Source organism: Arthrobotrys flagrans (genome assembly GCF_004000055.1).
Source record: "Arthrobotrys flagrans strain CBS H-5679 chromosome Unknown unitig_0, whole genome shotgun sequence".
Classification (NCBI taxonomy): Eukaryota; Fungi; Ascomycota; class Orbiliomycetes; order Orbiliales; family Orbiliaceae; genus Arthrobotrys; species Arthrobotrys flagrans.
Window position 1 is genome coordinate 3,032,986 of NW_027137550.1, and position 22,468 is coordinate 3,055,453.

At 46.0% G+C, this 22,468-nt stretch overlaps 8 protein-coding genes across 8 annotated transcripts; 4 read left to right on the forward strand and 4 right to left on the reverse strand.

The window, feature by feature from the left end:
- Positions 1-3,171: 3,171 nt before the first annotated feature.
- Positions 3,172-4,509, forward strand: DFL_003925 (uncharacterized protein; the record flags this gene model as incomplete). The annotated part of the gene is made up of 4 exons (XM_067632933.1): positions 3,172-3,321; positions 3,384-3,574; positions 3,639-4,233; positions 4,312-4,509. The coding sequence occupies 4 exons, from the start codon at positions 3,172-3,174 to the stop codon at positions 4,507-4,509; spliced, it is 1,134 nt and encodes a 377-aa protein (XP_067491152.1).
- A 933-nt stretch (positions 4,510-5,442) lies between these two features.
- Positions 5,443-6,582, forward strand: DFL_003926 (uncharacterized protein; the record flags this gene model as incomplete). The annotated part of the gene is made up of 1 exon (XM_067632934.1): positions 5,443-6,582. One exon carries the CDS (start codon positions 5,443-5,445, stop codon positions 6,580-6,582), a length of 1,140 nt encoding a protein of 379 aa, XP_067491153.1.
- Positions 6,583-6,646: 64 nt separating this feature from the next.
- DFL_003927 (uncharacterized protein) lies at positions 6,647-7,312 on the reverse strand (the record flags this gene model as incomplete). Its single annotated transcript, XM_067632935.1, has 4 exons — positions 6,647-6,874; positions 6,985-7,053; positions 7,124-7,185; positions 7,261-7,312. The coding sequence occupies 4 exons, from the start codon at positions 7,310-7,312 to the stop codon at positions 6,647-6,649; spliced, it is 411 nt and encodes a 136-aa protein (XP_067491154.1).
- Positions 7,313-7,612: 300 nt separating this feature from the next.
- Positions 7,613-8,620, forward strand: DFL_003928 (uncharacterized protein; the record flags this gene model as incomplete). Its single annotated transcript, XM_067632936.1, has 4 exons — positions 7,613-7,632; positions 7,699-8,053; positions 8,129-8,197; positions 8,264-8,620. 4 exons carry the CDS (start codon positions 7,613-7,615, stop codon positions 8,618-8,620), a joined length of 801 nt encoding a protein of 266 aa, XP_067491155.1.
- A 5,372-nt stretch (positions 8,621-13,992) lies between these two features.
- Positions 13,993-15,442, forward strand: DFL_003929 (uncharacterized protein; the record flags this gene model as incomplete). The annotated part of the gene is made up of 4 exons (XM_067632937.1): positions 13,993-14,635; positions 14,732-15,022; positions 15,087-15,256; positions 15,323-15,442. The coding sequence occupies 4 exons, from the start codon at positions 13,993-13,995 to the stop codon at positions 15,440-15,442; spliced, it is 1,224 nt and encodes a 407-aa protein (XP_067491156.1).
- A 568-nt stretch (positions 15,443-16,010) lies between these two features.
- On the reverse strand, positions 16,011-17,937 carry DFL_003930 (uncharacterized protein; the record flags this gene model as incomplete). Its single annotated transcript, XM_067632939.1, has 3 exons — positions 16,011-16,269; positions 16,354-17,776; positions 17,874-17,937. 3 exons carry the CDS (start codon positions 17,935-17,937, stop codon positions 16,011-16,013), a joined length of 1,746 nt encoding a protein of 581 aa, XP_067491157.1.
- Positions 17,938-18,457: 520 nt separating this feature from the next.
- DFL_003931 (uncharacterized protein) lies at positions 18,458-19,460 on the reverse strand (the record flags this gene model as incomplete). Its single annotated transcript, XM_067632940.1, has 4 exons — positions 18,458-18,475; positions 18,555-19,179; positions 19,293-19,369; positions 19,428-19,460. The coding sequence occupies 4 exons, from the start codon at positions 19,458-19,460 to the stop codon at positions 18,458-18,460; spliced, it is 753 nt and encodes a 250-aa protein (XP_067491158.1).
- Positions 19,461-20,335: 875 nt separating this feature from the next.
- DFL_003932 (uncharacterized protein) lies at positions 20,336-21,858 on the reverse strand (the record flags this gene model as incomplete). The annotated part of the gene is made up of 2 exons (XM_067632941.1): positions 20,336-21,026; positions 21,083-21,858. The coding sequence occupies 2 exons, from the start codon at positions 21,856-21,858 to the stop codon at positions 20,336-20,338; spliced, it is 1,467 nt and encodes a 488-aa protein (XP_067491159.1).
- Positions 21,859-22,468: the final 610 nt, after the last annotated feature.

A 22,468-nucleotide genomic window follows, 5' to 3' on the forward strand; every position in this document is an offset into this window, starting at 1 on the left:
ATAGGTGCTTGGGCCAAAACCTGCAGGTATATTATCAAGCACGTAACAGCGGGATCATATGTTGTTCGCAGATAGCTAATGGATGGTGTCAGAAAAAAGACGTCTTGGCGAACCTGCACATCAATCACGCAGGCCCTAGAATCCCGAGCGGCAAAAGATGGTTCCTTGTGAAAAGTGATTTAGGAAATGTGGGGTGTCCTAAAGGTGTTTTGGAGGAGAGGCTCTTTGGTTTTTCTTTCTTTAAATTTTATTTATATCTTATCGAGTATTTAGATTCGCGGTTTAGTCCTTACTTGGATTCATTCACACTCGTAGCTACTTGCGCTCCCCGGTCAAAACGAATATACCTGGATTCGAGAAAAACGGTTTACTCACACGATACTAGTCTCGTGGGCTCTTACCCGCGTCGCACAAGAGTTGGCAACCGCCGAGACCTTAGCACGGCGGGAAGATACAGAAAGTCAAAAGCGTAAGTTTCGCTTAAGGGTTGGGCTTCAAGATGATAACGTTGACATCCGAGCATGAGGTTTACACCGAAGTCCCTACGGCTGATTGGGATTTGGAAATTCTTGATACAGAAAGTAGAACTAGAGGGCGAAGACCCTCAGAAGATACACTGATGGCAAGATCATCGAACGGAAATACTAGCGACTTCGAAAGTTACAGATCAGGGATCTTTGGATGCCTGACTAACTCAGGGTCTATACCTCGAGTATACGATTTCTTAGCTTCAATCCGCCAAAATCTTACCGATTTCGTTATTTTTCTCATCCCAAGCTTCATTTATTCATGGTTCGCTGGTACGGTCACCAAGGCCACACTTTCACCGACAGCATGGCTGGACGGTCTTCGCGGCATTGCCTGTGTTGCTGTTGTGATCCATCACTATGCCTACGGCTACTGAAAAACCTTACATCGCCCATATGACGGAGAGGAGAATGCAAATTGGCTTTAGCTACCAATCATCAAACTCATTCATCATGGGCCACCAATGGTCAAGATATTTTACATCATTTCAGGATTCTCTTTGACTGTAAAAGCCGTCCGAATCACTAGAGTTCCTGGAATAAGTACTCTCGACAGCCCAGGCCTTATTCGCAATATTTCGTCGTCAATATGGAAGCGCTTTTTACGGTTGTTTATACCATGCGCCGGCGGCTTCCTTCTACGCTGTCTTATGGCATCCGCGGGGTTGTTTGGGGTTTATCCTGCGGGCACTCATCTTAAATGGATCACAGGATTTATTGAAAGACGGCCTCTTATGCAGGGTAGTCTATGGAGTCAACTAGTATATACCTTCTAGGATTTTTATGCATTTGCTTTTGAGGTTACTTTCTTTAGTGCTAGCGATAAGGTTTACAATACTGATGTGAATACTCTTCGCTCTTCCATCACTATAGCCATTAGATATATCGACAACTAATAGTATCTGTACAGGTCCACCTCTGGACTATCCCCATCGAATTCCGATGCTCACTTCAACTCTTCCTTATCGTGGCGGTTGGCTGCATGCTACGACAATGGTTACGTAAATTATTACTTCCGATCCTATGCGCCTATCTACTCTACAATAAGGTCTGGGGACTGGCGCTCTTCGCATTTGGCTATTTCCTCGGCGAACTACATAGCGATAAAGTAGCTATTATTCCTTCTCCTCTACCTGCCGCTATCAACGAAAAACCAGAACGTTTCAAGCGGCTCAAAAACATTCTTCGGACGCTTCTACTTACTATTACGATTCTCACAGGTCTTTACCTAGCCAGCTACCCGCGAGAGATGAAGGTCTCCAAGAAAACCACAGGATACCAGTTTCTCTTATTGTGGACTCCATCAAAATATCCGATAGGCGGTGTAAACACACGTTACGATCGTACCAATGACTTTTGGCCGAGCATTGGAGCTATGTTGATCGCCTAGGCGCTAATGTACATGCCTCGCGCACAAAGATTGATTCTGTGTAATCGTCCTGTGCAGTATTTCGGGAAGATCTGGTTTGCGCTATACATTGTGCATGGTCACGTTCACGGTCCCTAGGGTATTGGACTGTGTTAATCGAAGATCACGGTGAAAAATAGGCGGCGTACGAGGTGTTTAAGTAATATATTTTACTTTTAGGAGGATTCATGTACAACTTTCAATTTAAATTTGTGTAATCTACTGTTAGTTTTTGTTAAAGCTGCCGGCTTGGTATCGGGTAATGGTCTAAAGGTTGAGGGCTCATATGATCATAAAGGATCTTTCTTTCAGCTGTATTTGCATTTCTAAATATTGGATACACATAGATAAGCCGACTGGAAACAGGAAACTCCGGTCATCCGACGGATTATATATAATACTAATAAACCAGCTAATCACATCATATCTTTCGAAATTTTGGGACTACGACCGTTCCAATTGGGACCCTTGTAAGCGTGCCGATTAATTCATCCGAGCTTCTAGCCTCTCACGATAGTCTCCTATTGGCCGGCAATACTTACTCATTTTAAACGAACCGAATAACCCGACAAAGCCTGTATCCGATCTAGACGACTACTGACTATGTACTGCGCAGCATACAAGTTCCAGCTACCGGAGATCTTGAGTCCGAGTTTTGCAATTGGAAAAAAGTGGTTCCTGAGCTTACCCCGGGCTAATCGAGACCATGGTTTCAGGTTCAACGGCGTCACGGCCCGCTAAATAACCAGCGCCACCCATGCGTTGGCCACAAAGTGGCCCTTGCAGGGCCCCCGTTTCCATTCGTCTCCACAGTATAGCTGCACTTCGACCACTAGATCCAGATCGCGGACATATCCACTCTATGCATCAGGGTACAAATGTATGTAGGTAATCGGGTTTTATGTAACCGCCCACTAGTACGTATAGCTCAAATTTTCCCAAAATGCCGATGGGGGCAGTGCTTCCGTCATTCACCTGCATTCTTCACAGGGCAGGAAAGCTTAAGCCTTCGGGTTTCCCATGGCGCTGAGGATCCCTTGGGCCGGATACCGACCTGAATGGAATTCAATACCCCAAAGAGCGGCTTCGTTATGACAAACAATGGAGGTTTCCGGTCATTGAGTTATTTAAGAACGAAGAGGTCCGGGTTCGATAACATCGATTTATTCAAAAAGTCAATATCCTGGATTCAACCAAGACTTTACGCCAGAACAACATCAGTTGCGATATTCGACAATGAAGAAAAATACTCTTGCGGCCATTGCCCTTGGGCTCACTGCTTCAACCGTCTCCGCTCAGAGCGGAGCATGGCAACAATGTGGTGGTGTTCAATATAGCGGGGACACGACCTGTGTATCGGGTTATTCCTGCAAGTATCTAAATGATGTACGGATCGATTCTTTAAAGCTAAAAGGATATATGGTGGAATCAAGCTCATAATATGATAGTACTACTGGCAATGTGTCCCCAGTGATCAAGTAGGAACGACGACGACCACTACTACTCGTGCGAGCACTACTCTTGCCACGACGACCAGGACAACTACTACCACGACCACTACTTCGACCAGAACTACCACATCCTCGAGCGCCACTGCAACATCAACCGGTACTCCTGGCATCAAATATTGGTTCAGCTTGTAAGTTGCAAATACAATACTCCTATAATTTACAAAATATCTTTGGACTCACAAAAACCTAAAGTGGTGACTCGTACACTCAAACTGGATTTGACCCTAACGGTATCCAACCCGCAATTGGAAACCCACTCGGAAACCCCCCATATCCAGGTTGGACTTCTTCCAACGGTCCAAACTGGATCGATGTTGCCACTGTTAAATACAACGCCTCTTTGGTTCTCACCTATAACCTCGCCTACGGTGGCGCCACTATCGATGCCAACCTCGTTCAACCGTACGCTAGCAATGTCCTCTCCCTCACCGACCAAACCAACCAATTCCTCACTTACTACGCCGGTAAACCCGCCAGTGCTCCATGGAGCTCATCGAACACACTCTTCTCTGTCTTCATTGGTATCAACGATATTGCCAACTCGTGGTGGAAGTCCGATTGGCTCACTTTCATTGATACCTTGTTGACCGCTGAATTCGCGCTTGTTGAGAAGATGTATAACGCTGGCGGTAGACAATTCTTGATCTCTAACATTCCAGCTATTGAGAGGACTCCAATGATGTTGGCAGACACTCAAGCCGCAAGAGATGGACTTAAAGCCGCACTTGCGCTGTGGAGCACGAAGTTGCAGACTTATATCACTAACTTCAAGGCTACACATTCCGGCGTAAGAATCCCCTTCCCCATATCCACAAAACCCTTTCAAAGAATACGGCTGACATCTACTCGTAATTCACTTTTTTAGACTACATTCTGGTTCTACGACTCCTACGCTGACTACAATACCGTCTTGGATAACCCAACTGCCTTTGGAATGAACCCCGATGTCACTCTCTACGGAAGCGACCTGACCTATGCCTGGTCTAATGACTTCCATCCTTCAGTTATTATCCAGGATTATATGGGTAAGAGGGTTGCTAACCTCCTCGCCTCATGGTGGTAAATACCCAGGAGACCTCAGACCCCAAGCTGGGTCATTGTATATAATCTTACCTCTAGAGATTCGTGGAAGCTCAAGATTGTAAATAGTCTCTCATACATCAAATTTTTGTACATATATACCCCATCGGCCCCCTGAAGTTAACGTTGCGGTTGCATGCAGATCGTTGCATTTCGTCGTAAATCGTGTTATGATTGCACGGCAATTGTCACAAAGTAGTGATCTTTCTAGTACGTGACTAGACCGGTGATCTTCAACCTTCAACGGAGCCTTTTAGTTCTTGAACAAATTTATTATATTCTTCTGATTTTAGTTAATACGGTTTCGGAAACACTTTTCAACTTAAAAAAAAGATATATTCCCTTCTACGACTTCAGGGATTTATTGTAGTTGTAGTTGGTTGTGCAGCCTAAGGTTCATATTTGATACTGGTATAGATAGTAGCGACAGCAGGATTTTACTCGATCAAACGCAATAGTACTACACCATCCAGTTCAAGCCCATGCATACTAAATCGTACGAAACTATTATATATTGTTCTGCACTTGTATTGTACTGCACTGTATTGTATTGCCGCGCCACAATTAGTACCCGAATAACCCACCCTTTGTTTGTCACACGTCTACACCTGTGCCATTCAGACACTCTTGCGCAGCCGTCTTTGTTTCAGCAGGTCAAAGTTGCGCACGCGACGGCGCATAGTATACTGAATTGTCGCGCGGCCATTCTACTTTGCATTTATCATGCATGGTCGATGAAAGTATCTGGTTGTTATATCCCACTGCAGTACTTTGTCTTCGTATATTCCATTCTTCTTCCCTATCTCCGATTTGTTTTCTAAGCCGCAACTTACTACCCACGTCTTTCCTACAACTACGAACCTTCAAACGTAAGAAAGAGACTTCCCCGGTGGAATACTCGCAATCACAAGCAACCATGGCAATCGCAAAGTCTACCAAAATCACTAAGACTCCATCTAAGCCCCGAGTACCAGCTAAAACACCTAAACCTCCTCTAAAGACTCTATCTAAAGCTTCAGCGAAAACCCCAGCGGAAACACCAAGGACTGCAACTCGTGCTTCTGCAAGAATAAAGGCCTTTAAACCCATTCCAGTAGTTGTAGAGGATAGTGTTGAAGAAGAAGTTGCCACCAACGAAGGTGAGGAAAGTGAGGTCAAGGAAGGGGTCGAAGAGGAAGAGGTGGAGGAGGAAGAAGCGGAGGAGGAAGAAGCGGAGGAAGCGTCTAAAAGCTCGAAATCGAAATCGAAATCCAAGCCAAAGGCCAAGCCCAAGATCCCACAGAGAACATCCTCCAGAGTACCTCCCAAGAAGAGGGGTAGAGGTATCAGAATGGCAGAGAAGGAAGAAGTTGAAGGAACTGCCGAAGAAGAGGCTGCCAACGAAGAGTCCACCGAGCCCAAATCAGGATCAGAGGCCCCAAAGCTCAATGGTGTTTACACTCGTGCCCGAGACCTCGCTAAAGCTGGGAAGATCTATCCAGATAAAATTGCTATTGGTTCTGAACAACCACTCAGAAATTTGATTGCCGTAGACAAAACTGAGACGACCGAGAATTCTAAGCGGAAGTCCGATGGCACTGATGAAACTGAGGTAAGGAAGCCAAAGAAGAAGAAGGGAGAAGAAGAGGTTGGCGATGGAGCCACGTCTGATGATGCTGTTGTCGGAGAATTGGATGTTGGCCCGGGACTAACCGTAGATGACACAAATAACGATGGCCCTGGGGAAGCGGTAATTGATGAAACCAATGTTGTCGGGGTTAAAGACGAAGTTCCAGAGGAGGAGAAAGAAGAAAAGAAGGAGAAGCCAGAGTTAAAACCAAAATCAAAGACTAAAGTACCATCAAAGCCTAAGGCACCTTCGAAAGCTAACACCAAGGCGCCACCAAAGGCCACCGGCACATCTGGGAGGCCCAAGAAATCAAACAAGGGTAGAAAGTATCGCAGAAGGATTGACCGGCTCATCGAAGAAGCTAAAGCTACCAACTTCGGAACCAAAAGTCAGGAATGGCCCGCCAGCAGGACCCTGCGAAGTGGCAAACGTTACTCCTCCAAATAGATTACTGGTCCCCTCCTCTGCTTAGGTTTCCACATCATCTCACTTTTTTCGATCTTCCCTCACCTCATTTCCCCTCGCCCCCTATGTTGCCCGTCACGTTTCCCTCGCGAATTTTCGCTCTCAACCATTCGACCACGAATTTTGCATCTTCATCAATTTGTTCATTGCCGTTTGCAGAAACCCCGCCCGAGCCATCCCCATTCTGGTCGACGACATCCTCGCCCATTTGGCCGAATAACCAGGCTTCCTTGAGGGCCCTGGTCAGAGTTAATAGATCCTCGACCGTTTTGATCTATAGGAATGAGAAAAAGTATGTTAGTACGACACGATATGATATGAAGGATATAGAAATCGACACGGAAATCAAAGATAGGAAACAGGAAATGAAGGAGGACTACGAACCATAGCAGCAGTATGGACCTGTATCTGATGCGTCTGAGTCGCAGCCATCGTTAAATCGGTAGTATCATCCTAGTGCAAGTTAGAGTCTGATATGTAGCGTAATGTGATGTGGCCCAAGTGATAGGAAAGAGATCCATACTGTAGCAAGCTCGATGATATTCTGGAATCTCAGGAGCAGGGTGTTCTGATATCCGTTTAATTCTGTGGAAAAGACATCCGTCAGCATAAGTAGTTATTGATCGATTGATTGGAGCGCAAATAAACGGTCGGACTAACTAGATATTCCGGCAGCCGATTGCGACGGTGCCGTATACGACGGGTTCTCCATCGTTGCGCGATTGAATCCCCCTATACCGTCTCCAAAAAGTATATTGAACGTTGAGTCGTATATTAGAACGGTGGAGGAGGGAGATATTCGTGGTGGTGGTGGCGGTTGTATGAAGTGTGGTTGGAGGGAAGAGGGAAGAAGGTTAGCTGCGGGAGTTCCCAGCCTTAACAGAACCATACGCTCGGGACGACCCCAAACCATCCCAACCTCACTTCATATCATCATTCTCGACGTCTACCTCGAAAAAGAAAAAGAAAAAAAGAGGAAGGGAAGAAAACCTTCATATGAAGTCCGGAAACAATGTCGAGCGACACCCCTATGTAAGCATCTCCATCTTCAATGAGCTATCTCATCGCCGCAATCATATGCACTAACATCTGCGCTAGAATCGCGTCCGCCATCGTCATCCCCCCAAACGCGACGCAGCCCTCACCACCTCCTTCATCCCGCCTCAAGCGCCGTGAATCATCCGACGATACCCCTACGGACTCCATAAACCCCAAGCGCACCCGTCTCGCTCCAGGTTCCGGTCAAGATGAGAAATCCCGCAGTCAACGCCTATTCGGCTCCATACTCGGCAACCTGGGCCGGGTTTCACAGGATACTCGAACTAGAAAGCGACAGGAGGTCGAAGCGAAGATGCAAGAGAAGATGAGGGTGCAGCAAGAAGAAGATAGAGCTGATTTAAAAAGGAATAGAGAGGTCAAAGAGGAGGAGAGGAAGGCATTCGCCAACCACGCCGTAAGAACGTCTCAACGTTCGACTTCGCAAAGTTGTTATGGTGGATATGATGGCTGATATCCGAGTGTCACACAGGCCCAAGTTCGCCGAAGGAATGAAATCCACATGGCGAACTTTTTAGCCACAAGGTCAAAGCCTAAGATTGTAGGAGAAACCTCCCTCTCCATCGAGCTAAATCTAACAGAAGGCCCATTCTAACGCCACGAACAGTACTACCGTCCCTGGAAACTCCTCCGCTCCCAAGAACTCATAATCGAAAAACAAAAAGAAATGGCTGCGGGAAACAGATCACCTTCGCCCTTCCCTAGCCGTTCTGGGCACTCAATGGACGCATCTACAGGCCAGCCCACATCACCCGCGACCACCCGCGACCAACGACGAGACAAATCAGACGAAGAACTAGATAGAGAAGACACAACAATGCATGAAGCCCCTACAACGGATCCAAATGACCGAGATCATGGTTTACGAAGAGATTCAAAGGACCAAGAGGTGCGAAACAGAGAACCTTCTCCAGCTCCGAGTGTGCGGCCAGGAGATGAAGAAGAGGAGATGGTAGAGTATTAATTCATCAACGACTAACGAACTTATTCCTGTCATTGCTTATATATTTTGCCGTTTATTTTTTTTGTTGCATAAGTCTGGTCCCATTCATAAATCCAGTGGCCACGTAGGAGACAGCATTGTTTTACAATCTTCACAGTGCAGTGATGGGATTTAAATTCATGTCCTGGTCACAGAAGAATGATCGAAAGTGGGAAATATGGCGTTCCGGCGAAATTTTACATCGTTTTTTATTACACGTTTTTCATATCATTTGGAGGGATGGAGTTTCATTGTACCTATAGTCCCCAGCGGTAGTGTAACGGAAGGTTTCTTGGATCGGTGGATCCTCCTGTGAATTAATAATGTGATAAAACAAGTCCCCAAAAGACAGCACAGCCCACACCCCCCATTTTAAAAACAAAACTCCAAGAACTATGGTCAATCCCTCCAAGCACAAATCGCCTTCAACTCCACGCTTGTGGCTATCTTATACACCTTGAGGTAGATTACCCAGGGAGCCACCTGTTCATCGCATAGTCATGGTCCACGGGGACTTGCTTAGGGTGTTCCTCGGTGAGAGGTGTGATCTAGGGTAGATGGTTGGCTACCAAGAACGAAAAAACTAAACGATAAGTCTGGCAGCTTACCTTTGGGGCCAGGCGGACTCTAGGAACGGGATCAAGTTGGGTGGTGGCCTAATCAGCAGGCTATTAGTCAACGGCATATATGCATATGGGATATGTATAGTCATATCGTAAGTATGGCTCACATTTTGAACAGCACCGCCATGGGAGTTGGAGGCAGGATTTGGAGAAATCACCTGAGTATGTATGTTCTGGCTAACGTTGTCGATTTGAGCTCGTCGGTTTGCCATTTTAGATATATATAACGAAAAGTATATTCTATTTCTTAGAGCAGAATAAAAGGGCTTGGGACAGATCTATAGATATCGATATATTGAGGTTAGTTCTTGATAAACTCAATTCGAACCGTAGTCTGGCTGTAAAGTTTCAAGCACCTTTATTGGAAAGTGATACCGTAAACTTATAGAATATCGGCAAAGTAAATAAAAAACTCAGGTCCGGAGAGAAGAGAACTATAGATCAAAGGTAGGCGTAGAGTACCCAGTTAAGTGGATGGATGAGGGCTAGATATCGTAGGATGGAGTCTTAAAGTTGCGAGATAAAAGGACGAGGCTTTAGGCCTTCTGACCTTTACACTTCATGTCCGAATACATAATGATACCCATCGGCAAGCAAAACAGCCGAGTTTCCTCCATCAACTGAGCTTTGAAATTGGGGAAGCGAGTAGGTTCGATGGTAACGGATATCGTGAGGTTACACCAAACAGAAAGGACAAATCAGAGAGGGTCTAGGGTTACGGCAAAAGAAGTTTCCTCGACCAGGGGGTACTTCTCCAGGGGTCTGCATGCAATACGGCGTTTTCATCTGCCAGATCCTTTGGGTCTATTCACCATCTAAACGAATTGTGCAACCTATATCATGACGAATACTGGAAATTTATAACCATGATGTGGGATACCCCGACAGGAAGAGCGGCTTTGGGCTTCGACTCTTAACTCTGACCGTCGGGCGGAAATTAAATCTTCTCTCCGTTGATTTAAATATTCCCACTTATTTCGGTTGTCAGCCGGCCGAAGTCTGTACAACCGACAAGTGGATCCTAGAAACCCGCCTATCACGTATACGTAGATGAGAAATATACCTTTTTGAGCCGTTGTGCATGTACATGTCTAGAGCGAGATCGTTGACCGTTTTTCTAAAAAAAAAAAACTATGTTGGCGTTAGGATGCCCAGGTTTTAGACGTTCCATTTGATCAACTCGGGTTCCATGGCGCATACGGCCAAATAGTTTGCGAGGTCTCACAACCATGAACTGATATCAATACAGCCTCGGGCTAGGGTCAAGGCTTCGTCTTGTATTTCTATCCCTATTCACCATTGGAGCCTAGGTGCTGATAATAACATTAACTTGCTTGCTTTCGAGCAACGTTAGGTTTGGAAGGGCAACTACGTATTCGACTAGTCGTAAAAACGACACAAGAGTACTCAGGTTTTCATCGTATACTGTTTTACCAATATTTATCTTAATATGTCGTTTCGACGATTGTCGTGCTCGCCGGACCTGTGCAGCTGTGGGTTGACTTTGGCTAGTTTTAGAAAAAGCAAGATGACGGGTACGGGTACGCATACGGCCGGCCCACAGGCATGCCATTGGTGGATCCTTGATTGAAGTGTTGGCAGAGGAAAGGTTCAGCTCATCGAAAAAATAACAGACACCTTACTGGGATAACGACCTTTACCCGCAATTTCACTTGTTGTTTATTTTGTCACCCACATGTCAGACAGTGCAAAATAGTGGCCAACTGGGCCACGGTACCAAACTTGTACTTCATCAGTATTATATCTTCATATACTTCTGACACCACGTACGAAGGTCAAACGAGCCGCAATTCGAATTCCAACATTAATGATTATACCATAAATACCAACTTGAGAAATTCGAAGCTGAGAACGGCAATCGTGAATCACTTACCGTTTACGAATTTAACTGCCCTTGGTACTGTATACAAGTACTATTGGAGTACAAACAGCTGTTGATTACGTGCGTGCGCAAGATACATATATGCATCGAAGACCCGTCCCCCTCTAACTGTAATATCATATTCCATAGGTTTTACTATTTCCGCTCGCTTGGTGACACCCACAAATGGAGTGGAAAGAAGAAGCCTCACTCAGCACCCTTTCCCAGGAGCCTTTCTCAGGAGCCTTTCTCAGAAGCTTTTCTCGTCATATGTACAGAGCCTTGTCTCAAAAATGGTTTGAGATTCTTGGTATTAACTTAGTTCCACCGGGCAGAATGCCCTAAATTCGCCCAGTAAAGCCCGTGCGGCCCCGAACATATATAAGGCTATAAAAATTTTGTAAATTCTATATTTCATAGCTTCATAGCTTCATAGGTAATTTATTCTATAATTCTATTACTACCGCCTACTGATTACTGGCTATAATATCACAATGTCGCCTACTACTACCCAAACTAAGCCCTATACTACTAATATCGAAAAAATTCAACTTGAAATCTTGACGCTACTTGTAAGAGCACGGGTGCGCAGGCTTGCGAGTCAAAGGTGATCTTCCATATATTTAGAGATTATCGAACGAGGAGCTATCTACAGGATGATTCTGTCTCTATATATACACAAGGTCCTCAGCGTAAGGCTGCGTACCGAAGCGTCAGGCCGAGGTTACTTGAGGTCTCGATCCGAAGCTTTTGGATCGTGGTGTCGGAACTCGTTGTTGGCGCTAGGGCCTGTGGGCCTGTGGGGCCGACGTTCTTGTGTTGACCTTGTTGTATTTTGCGTAGGCACGCGAAGCTCTGCGGCCTGACACTACTACTTGCGACCAGCTTAATAAAGTAGAAGGATATAGTAAAAATATTCAAAATTTCACTTTAATCTATATATAAGTTACTATAGAAAGTTAAGGGCTATAGTCATAATTTTTCGAATTATAAATTCCTTAGGCTTGAACTTGTAATTGAGGGCCAGAACTTAAAGGCTGCAGCTGCTCGAACTAAGAAGGCTATAACTGTAAAAACTTCGAAATCTCAAGATTCTGGAATACTACTATTTGAGATGAAAAATATTCAATTTGTTAATACTAGCCTAGTTTAAATCCTAAATACCCCTTTGAAAATTCGAAAGCCTCAGTTCGAGGCTCCAGTTACGCCTGTTACATTTAGAACTCAGTATCCCCGGGCTTATGGTCGGGAACCTGTCCGGAAGTCAACTAGGACAGCAGCTCGCAAGGATGTGCCCCTGGGGGAGCTCGTTCAGAACTTTGTTCAACAAAGCTCATCTGCGACGAACGATATGAACACACCTTTGTGCCACAAAACGGTTAAGACTTTTCACCTGAATCCTTCGCACGGGCGTTACCAAAACGTAATATTTTATTATTTGAGACCTGGAACCACAAGACTACAGCGTACTGAAGCTTATATTTTAGTTACAAATTAAAGTTATGGGCTTGTAGTCAAGTCGACACAGCCTCGTAACCAGACAATTTTTGTGTTGCGCCAAAAGTGGTGCAACCCAACTGCGAGCGAGTGACCAGCGCTGGTGAGGCAGGTAAGCTGGTATCGCTGTATGAACCTACCTGTGAATCTGTGAATAGGTAAACAATCTTAACTGTTTTGTCGCACAAAGGTGTGTTCATATCATTCGTCGTATCATCGCATATCATCAGGGGTATGACAACCGCCCGTAACGTTGGAATGCCTACATTCTGCCTCATGACCCCAACCTCGTAATCCTCTAATCTAAGCTAACGAGGAGTAGATGGGGCACACAAGAAAAGAAGATGGCATGCGGGAAAGGCTATGTTTCTAATTTGCAAACGAGCCTAAGGCAAACGGACGGCCACTGCACCGTCATATTTCTCAAGATGAAGCATACGCCGTTGCAAAGCTTGCAAAGCTTGCAAAGCCAGAGAATTATTTGGTAACGTCAGGCACAAATCGATCCATTAATGGGGGCACGATTCCAACCAACGACGACTTAATTTGCTTAGTTTTGCGGTACTGGATACTGCTCCCCAATTCCTCTGGTGCTGAAACTGCCCAGCGAGACAGTTGTGGTCCGCTACATGTCCAAACGAAGGTGACTGCCGTATGCTTAGGTACTTACAACCCAACGGATACGTATACGATGTCCGCATACCAACATATTAAAGAGCTTAAGAGCAAGGACCGTCAAACTAACCTCCTTGATGCATCTAATGGTATATAACCTGTGCCCCAACATTTAAAGGACGTACAAAACCCGAAAATTAGCCTTAAAGTTTTATTAAACCGGTTAACCTGACACGCACAGCCAGAGATCGAATCTCCAACGTCGACGTCTAAACCTATTGCTGTTCCGCAATTCCTCTCATACAAAATCCAACTGAAAGGCCAATCAGCCACGCCTGTGCCCGTACCTGGTATGAGAATAACTGTTATATTACTGTATGTGGCGGATGAAACGATATATTCGAAGTCGCGACAGTTAAGTTTGTGGCAGTATCCATGTTTCTGCGTATTTGTACGTAAGTAGTTATATATGCTGGCCGCTAGGATATAACATACACATCATGGCCGCCGGCCGCCGATTACACCATGTGATAAGATAAGGGGCTTGAAGGACCATCTCTTAGGATGCTTAAATGTCTTAATAGGCAGCCTCATCCCCCCAAGTCTACCGTACACGAAGCTTACAACCTCACTCTCATCCCCAATTCACCAAATACATCTGGTTATCCTTCTCTTTTTTAAGTATCTTCCCCAAAGCTAGGTAAAACCGAGACATATTTTATGGCCTTAATTGCACAATGCATACACCATTTAAGCGTATCGGGCTATTACTACTCATTCTTATAACAATAACCCAGTCATTTGTCTCTACTAGTCCCCTGTTTTCAGACACGCGAGATCACAAGCCCTCATCGACAAATATCAAAACCACCACCCTATCTACTGGTAAACCAGAGCCACAGCCCACAAACACCGATGCTACCACCACACCATCAAAACGCCAGGCCCCACCAGAAGCTCTCAAAGCGTTAATGCGATCCTTCAACGGTGGAGATACACCAGCTCGCAGTGCCCAACCCGAACCAAACAACCCGGAAACCCAGAACAATGGAACCCAGCATCACAATGGAACATTAACAAAGAAAATTGATATACCGTCATCATTCTTTTATAGTGATAAAGGATTATTCATTCGATGTAACTCCCCTCGATATGTGTACGATCTGGTACCATTCGAAAGCCCGGACTTCCCCACACTTAAGCTGAAACATTGGACTAATTGGAAGGAAAGGGGTGATTTTTGGTCTGTGGAAGAAGTAATAAAAGAGCGGCAATGGGCGTGCTATAGTTGTACTTGCACACCGAATGGAGGACTCGTAAAGAACCAGAAACGGAACTGCGCGTCGGAACGTACCGTAGTACGATGCGTTGTACTTTTGTGTAAGCCCCCAGCGCACCACCCTATGATACTTAGGGCGTATAACTATTAGATTACTACTACCAGACTAAATGCTCTAATATAAACGCCGAGAACAGGTTGTTATTGCACAGCAGAGCTCCTACAGCCAGAACCCATCGAGGGTGCAACCGTCGCAGACTACCAGAATGCTTTGCAGAGAATGCCCGCTACAGTCAGGGGTGATAATAAAGACTATCGATGGCTCTTCGGCGGAAGAGGTATTGGATTCGATCCTGATACCACAGGCCCGCCTCCCCTGCCGCCCGGGCCCCCGCCGCTTCCGCCGGTGAGATGGGCGGGGCCCCCTTTGGTCCCAGGTCCCGAGTTTGAGCCGGCCCCAGAAGAAGTCCTCGGCGAGGACTGGGAGGGTACGGGCCACGAGTTTAGCTATTACGATGGTGTGCCCGATGACTATGATTATCGATACGAAAGATTCGGTCCCGATCATAAGTATATTCCGGTCCCTCCTGGTTGGCCTGGAACCAAATCCGGATCCGGATCTGGATCCGGGTCTGGATTCGAATTCGGATTCGGTCCAGGCGGCCCAGGCGGCCCAGGCGGCGCTGGAGCTGGATCTGGATTGGGATTCAAAAAGTGAATTGGTATGTCAGCTTCTGTATACTAGCAAACCCACTACACAAATCGAGAGGCTAACATTCATGAGCTAGAAATTCGATATAATTTCGACACCATCATCTTTTAACCTCGTCAAATCTTTCAAGTCTGGTTGTGTTAACTATCTTTCGATCGCAATGCTTAAGATGCGCAACCCGTATGTATTTATTTAAAGACTAGAGTAGTTCTCCTAAGCCACTATAACTATTCGGCCATGGTTAGATTCCGTGAGGCTGCTTTGCAGCTAGCTATGCGGACATGTTGTGATTTGATCGATCGAGAGGCTGGTCCCGAGGTCAAGTCGACCTTTCGTTTAATATTTACCGACTCATACGGCTACCGGAGTAAGTATTCCCCCCCAATTGACCGACACGTATAACCAAGCATATGCCTCAAGCCCCCGGAGGCATATCCAGAGCTAAACATGATTCTTTGTATAATATTCCATATCAACGTATTACGCAAAAGTTTTGTGTTGTGAGTATCTCCGAGCCCTGCAACGCAGAGCTCGGTCCCAGACTCGTGGTATTTCTCTTTTCGGCCTCTGTGTGACCACTTCGCGAAGTGACGATTTAGCGAGGCAATTCGACCGCATTCGATCCCGAATTCCTTTCCCAATTAAAAAAAAAAAAAAAAAAGACGACATTGATATATCTCTATCTACATGCAATCTCAGGACCACATGCATTGCCCCCAATTCCACACAATACACCCCCCCTTTCGAATATCGCTAGTCTACATCTACGGCGTACACCTCCCCACATATCTAGGGTACAAACAACACTCCCTAACCGTCCACCTGTTGCACAACCATGCCAAATATCTCTCTAGTCCCAATCCGTATCCTCCGTGTGGACAGGTTCCGTACTTCCTTTGGTCTGTAAACCAATAATACGGGGTAGGATCAATCCCCTCACGTGCATAACCTCCCATTAACTCAGTAAGATCATCCATACGCATCGAACCTCCGACGATTTCACCGACACCGGGCATAAGGACGCTGTAAAAAAAATTTCAATCCGTTAGTATAAAACATACACACCCAATATAGCAGGCCTCATGAAAGGGGTATATATATACGTACTCTACACTCTCCGTAACCCTCTTATCCGACTCATCCTTCTTCATGTAAAACGACTTAATCTCTACCGGGAAATGTGTCAAGAAGATAGGGCGGTTGATCGTATCCGTCATCTTCCTCTCAGCAGCCTCGGCGATATCGTCTCCGAACTCGTGATCTTTACCCTCATCGGTCTTGATATCGTGTTCGTTCAACCATTTGATCGCATCCTCGTACTTCATTCTCATAAACGGTCTCTCGGGTACCTTGAAATCAGGGTTGAGTTCCTTAATGATATCCTTGCAGCTAGGATCTTCAAGAACGTAGCCGAGGACACGGCTGATCATTTCCTCAAGGTGGGAGAGCAAATCTTCGAACGAGATGAACGCAAGTTCTGCTTCCACGTGGGTGTACTCGGACAAATGTCTTCGGGTAACACTACGTTCTGCCCTGAAACTCTCCTGGACGCAGAAGACGTCGCCGAGGGCGGGGAGACAAGTTTCAAGGTACAATTGCGAGGATTGTGTTAGATAAGCCTTTTCACCGTAGTAGTTGAATTCGAAGAGAGTCGAGCCTCCTTCGACTTGGGTTTGGACCATGCACGGTGGGGTAACTTCGAGAAGACCCAGTTCCTCGAATGCTCTGCGGAAGGCACGGAGGACTCCTGCACGAACCTTGAGGACTCCGGAGGCTTGTTCACCACGGAGGACCAGATGGCGTTGATCGAGTTTGATTTGTTGTTCCGCGTCCGGAGCGACGATATTGCCGATGGCGGCGTCGCCGCTTGGGGCTTTGCCGACGACGGTATAGTAATCCGCGGTGAGTTCGTGGCCGCCAGGTGCGGTCTTGCCCTCCGGTAGGGCCTTAATAGTACCGTAAATTGTAATTGTGGTTTCTTCGATGAATTGAAGTGCATCGAGGGTTTTGATCAAATCGCCTTCGAGAATGCACTGAAGGTACCCCGTTCCATCTCGTAGAACGATAAAGATCATATGCGCCTGGACTCGAAGACGATGAATCCAGCCGGAAACCTTAACACGGGTATCACGGTGGGCGGTAGAATCCCTGATTTTGATAGATTTGGCGATAGGAAGACTGGCATCTTCTTTCAGAACAAAGGCCTTGGCAGATTCGAGCTTGAGTCTTTCCTTTTCAGCCTTTTCAGCAGCTTCTTTCTCTCGCTGGGCGGCGCCAGCTGCTTCTTTAGCGGCTTTCCGGACGGCTGCTTCGTGGAGCTTCTTGGCTTTCTTGAGAGAAGTTGGAGAAACTGGCTTGTATTCTAGCGATGGCTCCTCCGCAGGCGGGACCACGGTCTTGGACTTGCGAGTGTGGAAGGCGGTGGTCGAAGGTGGGAGAAGGGACAATGCGAATAGAAGGGTTTTATAAGGAGTCTCCTGGGAGTTTGGAGAGTCGGTAGAGTCCACACCGCCGTCTTCGTCAATGTAGACTTGGGAGAAGAAAAGAAATGTCAATATTTATATCAATCGGCGACGGTGATAGTGATGGTGGGGCCGGTCCAGCCTTCAGCGGGTGGATCTTCATACTTATTTCTGGGTGGGCGATTGAAAGGCCCTCGGCGGCCGAAGCTACGGTCTCAACTTCAGCCATGATGAGAGCGGCTATGGGTCAGGGGAGGTGGTTGGGGTGGTAGAAATGAAGTCGCAGAAGATGGTGATGTGGTGGGGCAGATGAGTAGTAAAATTGTTGTTGTTTTGACTCAACCTGTGTTTCACACCACAATACAGGACAAAGCGATGAAATATATAATATCAATTGAAGTCGACGACAATGCACCGACGACGCTGACTGTTAAAAAATGGAGTGGATTGATGGATGGGAAGCGAAAAAGAAGGAGAATGGAATCTGGTTGATTGAGTCACACGCCCTCTGTCGTATAGGAACTAGCTCGATGGGTAATCTATTACGGGAAGAACAGCCAGCAGCCGCCAAAGATAGGACCCATGCATGCCTTATCTCTTGAATAAGTATTCTATCGTACAACCACCTCATCTCGAGTGATATTACATCGAGGTCATCACGACAATGCGATACAATCATAAATACCACCTCTCCCAGGTAGTATTGCTCAGTAAGTAAGTACCTATATATAGGTAGTAGCAGGTAGCAACTACCGCACATATTTGTTCTACTCTGGTCAGTATTGCATCTCTGATATAAAAAATGAAATCCCAGAGGGAACTAGACTGGAATGGAGAGAAACTCACCATAAACTTCTTATGAAAGTCCGACCTCAAAAGATCATTCACAAACTCCTTCTTCTTCCCCTTCTCCTCCACCCCTCTAGCCTGATTCCTAAAGATCACATCATCGTCCCACCGTCTCTTCACATTAAACGCCTTAGCATTTAACAGCGGGTTACCCCTTGCAATATCAATCTCCCTCTGCGCTTCCTCTTCTGCCGCCTTTTCCTTTTCCTCCTTTTCCTTCGCGGCCGCTCTTTCCTTCTTTATCTTCTCAAGCTCTCTCATTAACTCTGCAGTTTCATCCTCACTGTCTTCGTCTGAATCGTCCGAGCCTGAGTCTGAATCGTCATCACTGTCTTTATTTGAATCTTTATCCGATCCATCGCTGTCGGCATCTAAATCGCGTGACTCTTCTAATATCCTCCGTCTCTTCGCTTCAGGTGTTTCTCCATCTTCATCTTCGTCGTTATCTATTCTTCCCTTCCGTGTACTCCCTGTTACTACACTCGTAAGGTCGTCATCGCCGTCGTTATCCCGTGAACTTGTAGTTTCGCCGCGGAGTTTGGCATAATGTGCTGCTTCGGCTTTGAGTAATTCGGCTCGGAGGTCGCGTTTCCCGTCTGCGGCGCCACCCTGTCCAGGTTTCCTGTAGATTAAAGCCGAATTAGGAATCCTTGGGTCGTACAAATAACCAGTAAAGGGAAAGAAAGAAAGGAAAGATGGTCGGCCCGGCCGGAAGAGAGAGAACATCGTACGTACCGGACTTTTAGAACCGTATGTGCTGGGAGGAGACGTTGGTGATAGGCTGGACCGCGCTGGGTTTCTTTTCCTACTGCCTGCGATCGAAGTTTTTAGCTTGTTGAATCAGGGAGTCGGGAACTCGGAGGTTCTTACGGGATCGAACGTGGGACGATGAGCTGTCGTCATTTTCGCAGGGTACCAGTCAGAGGAAGGGTGGTGTTTTGGATGCAGAGCGGTGACGGTGGAGTTGGGTGGATTGGATTGAACTGGATTGAATGCGCGATGGGAGGTTTCGAGCCTCAAACGGCTCCAAATGCCAACCTCCTGTCGGACTTCACAACCTCACTGCAAAAACACGGAGAAACAGCCTAATAACGTCTGTACTGAACATTAACGTTTCGCTTTCGTCGAATCAGAAAAAAAAAGAAAGAAAAGAAAAGAAAAAAAGAATCCAAGCAAAGAAAATGTTAGGTATAGGAGACTGATCCCCTGTAAGGTATTTTGTGGCGGCCGGCTGCGCCAAGATCGAATAAAGTACAACAAAAACAACAATCAAACTGATCTTGGCATGCACCAGCAATATTTACGAGACCGCAGCAAGACCCCCCCTAAGAACTTTGTTTTTTATTTAAACTAAGAAAGAATACACGTAATTTTAGCCTAGCTCTAGAATTCTTAGCGTGCCGTTTTCAGGTGCGTAATACCAGGTTGTAAGGCCAGGCTGGTTATCTCTTACTGACATCTTGTCTCCCCAGTTGATTGGCCATCGCCGACATATGATATTAGTTATACTGTTATTTCTCTTATGCTTGCTTACATCACAATCCCGGTCTATATACCGTCCTGCCCAATTGGTAAGCATGTCTAAAATAAATTTTCGTAAACAAAAACACCTTCATTTTCTCTAATTAGAGGTCTATAGAACTGTCTACAAGATCAATCTCCGGCCTCAAACCTTCGGCCTTCTCCTCTTAATCTATAACTAAATTTCACCCCAGCCCCCAACCACATCGACATGATATATGCCACAGTAAAACAAGACATATGAGTAAATATATATCTTAGTAATAGCCCATTTCTTCCACTTCCTCATCCGGAAGCTCTTCGCCACCTTTGCCACCAGCCTTAGCTTCCTCCTGAAGTTCCTCCTTAGTCTTATCATCAACCTTCTCATTCTTAGCTTCCTCAAGGTCTTCTGGATCAATATCTTCTTCACCCTTGGCTGCTTCGATCTCCTCTGGTGTAAGAGTCTTGGTACCCTCAGGAGTAGGTTCAGCCTTATTGGCATCACCATCCTCTGGATCAGCTTCAGACGATGGCAAGGCAGTAACGGTCGTTGGATCCGATGTCTTAGTGACGACTTCAGGAGCCTTGGTGATTGTGACAACGCTATCTTCAGTGACGGTGACCACAGAGTTGTTGGGAACGGTAACGGTGCTCTTCTGAGTGACTGTAACGCGGGACTCGTTGGTGATGGTGATGACACCCTTCTTGGTGCAAGTTGAGACTTTGGGGGTACCCTTGACGGTGATGGTAATAACTTGGCCGGCGGTGACGGTGATGGTTTGAGGCTTGGTTACAGTAACAACGTTGGTCTTGGGGACGGCGACGACATCACCCTTGCTGACGGTGACAAAATTGCCCCGGGTGACGGTGACGATCCGCGGTGGAGGTCTGACGGTAACAACAATTGGTTTTGGTGGTGCAGGTCTGACTTGCTGAATGGGGATACATCCTCCGAAGGGACCGTTCCTAATATCCAGTTAGCAAATTATATTATGAGATGTGAGAATACGATTAGTGATTACTTAGCGCTGTTCTCGCATCTGACGATGCAAATATTTGCAGCAGTATGCTTTCCGGTATTATAACTTCCCCTACAGTTCAAGTTTGCAGGCATGGCTACTTTAAACCAACAAGTCTTCTGAGAACCGGCAGCATGGATAGATTTTGCATTCCCTGCACAGTTCTTCGTAACCTTTAGGTTCACCGAGAATTGGTTCGCATTCCCGAAATAATCGATCCTGCATTTAAAATGCCCACCACCATCAATATTCACCTGCCACGCCAAAACGTTCAAAACACCATTGGCGGTGACTTTGGGAATTCCGTTCCTAAGGTTCTTTCTTCCGGAAGCAATATCCGTTCTAACCCCCTTGGCGTACTCCGAATTAATCAACCAGTTGATATTCCCTTTGATATCAATGTACGCTCCTTTAGGGGCAGCCTGTTTCCACAGCGCCTTCCTTTTAGCTTCGGTAACACCTTTCCCGTTCCATTTGGCGGGTTGGTACTTTTGATACCATTGAGTGACGGATAAGATGGAAGTACCGCAACCGTTACGAAGATCGCCCTTCCACCAACCGTTATGCACAGGTCTTTGGTTGAAAACTGCGATATCTCTTTGTTGCGGGTATTGGGCGTTACCCTTTCGGGTGGTGCCCGCATGATGTCCAAGACCGAAGCCGTGGATATGAGGGCTGGCGTTTCCGTAGGCATCTACGAATACGACGTGGGCAGTTGTAACATCACTGAGGGTGGCGACGGCAACGAATGCCGCGCTGAAAAGAGTGGAAAAATGCATCTTGCAAGAGAGCGTCGTTGGTTTCTTTTTGAGACCTGTAAAAAGGAGTGAATGAGGGTGGGAATGAGGGAAGCAAATGAATGACAGTGACTCGGTGAGTGCCGGTGGGGGACTGTGGCCTACAGCTAAAATCGATGGAGATTCTGTCAAGTCCTGGACGAGGAACCCTTTTTATACATGTTTTTTTTTTTTCTTTTTTTTTTTTATGTAGACATAGGCATATGCATATGCATTTCTACTCCGATACACTAAGTTACCTACCTAGGCAATCGCTGTAATCTTTTTGTCTATCGATATATCACGCAAGTTTTGAAACTAGATTAGATGAAAATAACCCTAGTAGTTCGCGAATGCCTATGGCCATGAACGAAAGAATCGATACGAAGCACCGTTTGAGGCAGTATAGGATTCCGGTAATAAAACCATATGAGATTGTCTAGATAAATTCCAGGCTTATTCATGTCAAATCAGGCCGCTGAGGCATCTTTCTCGGTTGCCGATACCAATATTCAGACTCCAAGTATACAAGGCATAGAAGAATTAAAAACGAGCCCAAGCACCTGAGACTTTTAATTAAAGTTATTATTATTAATAATAATTCTTTATTTAC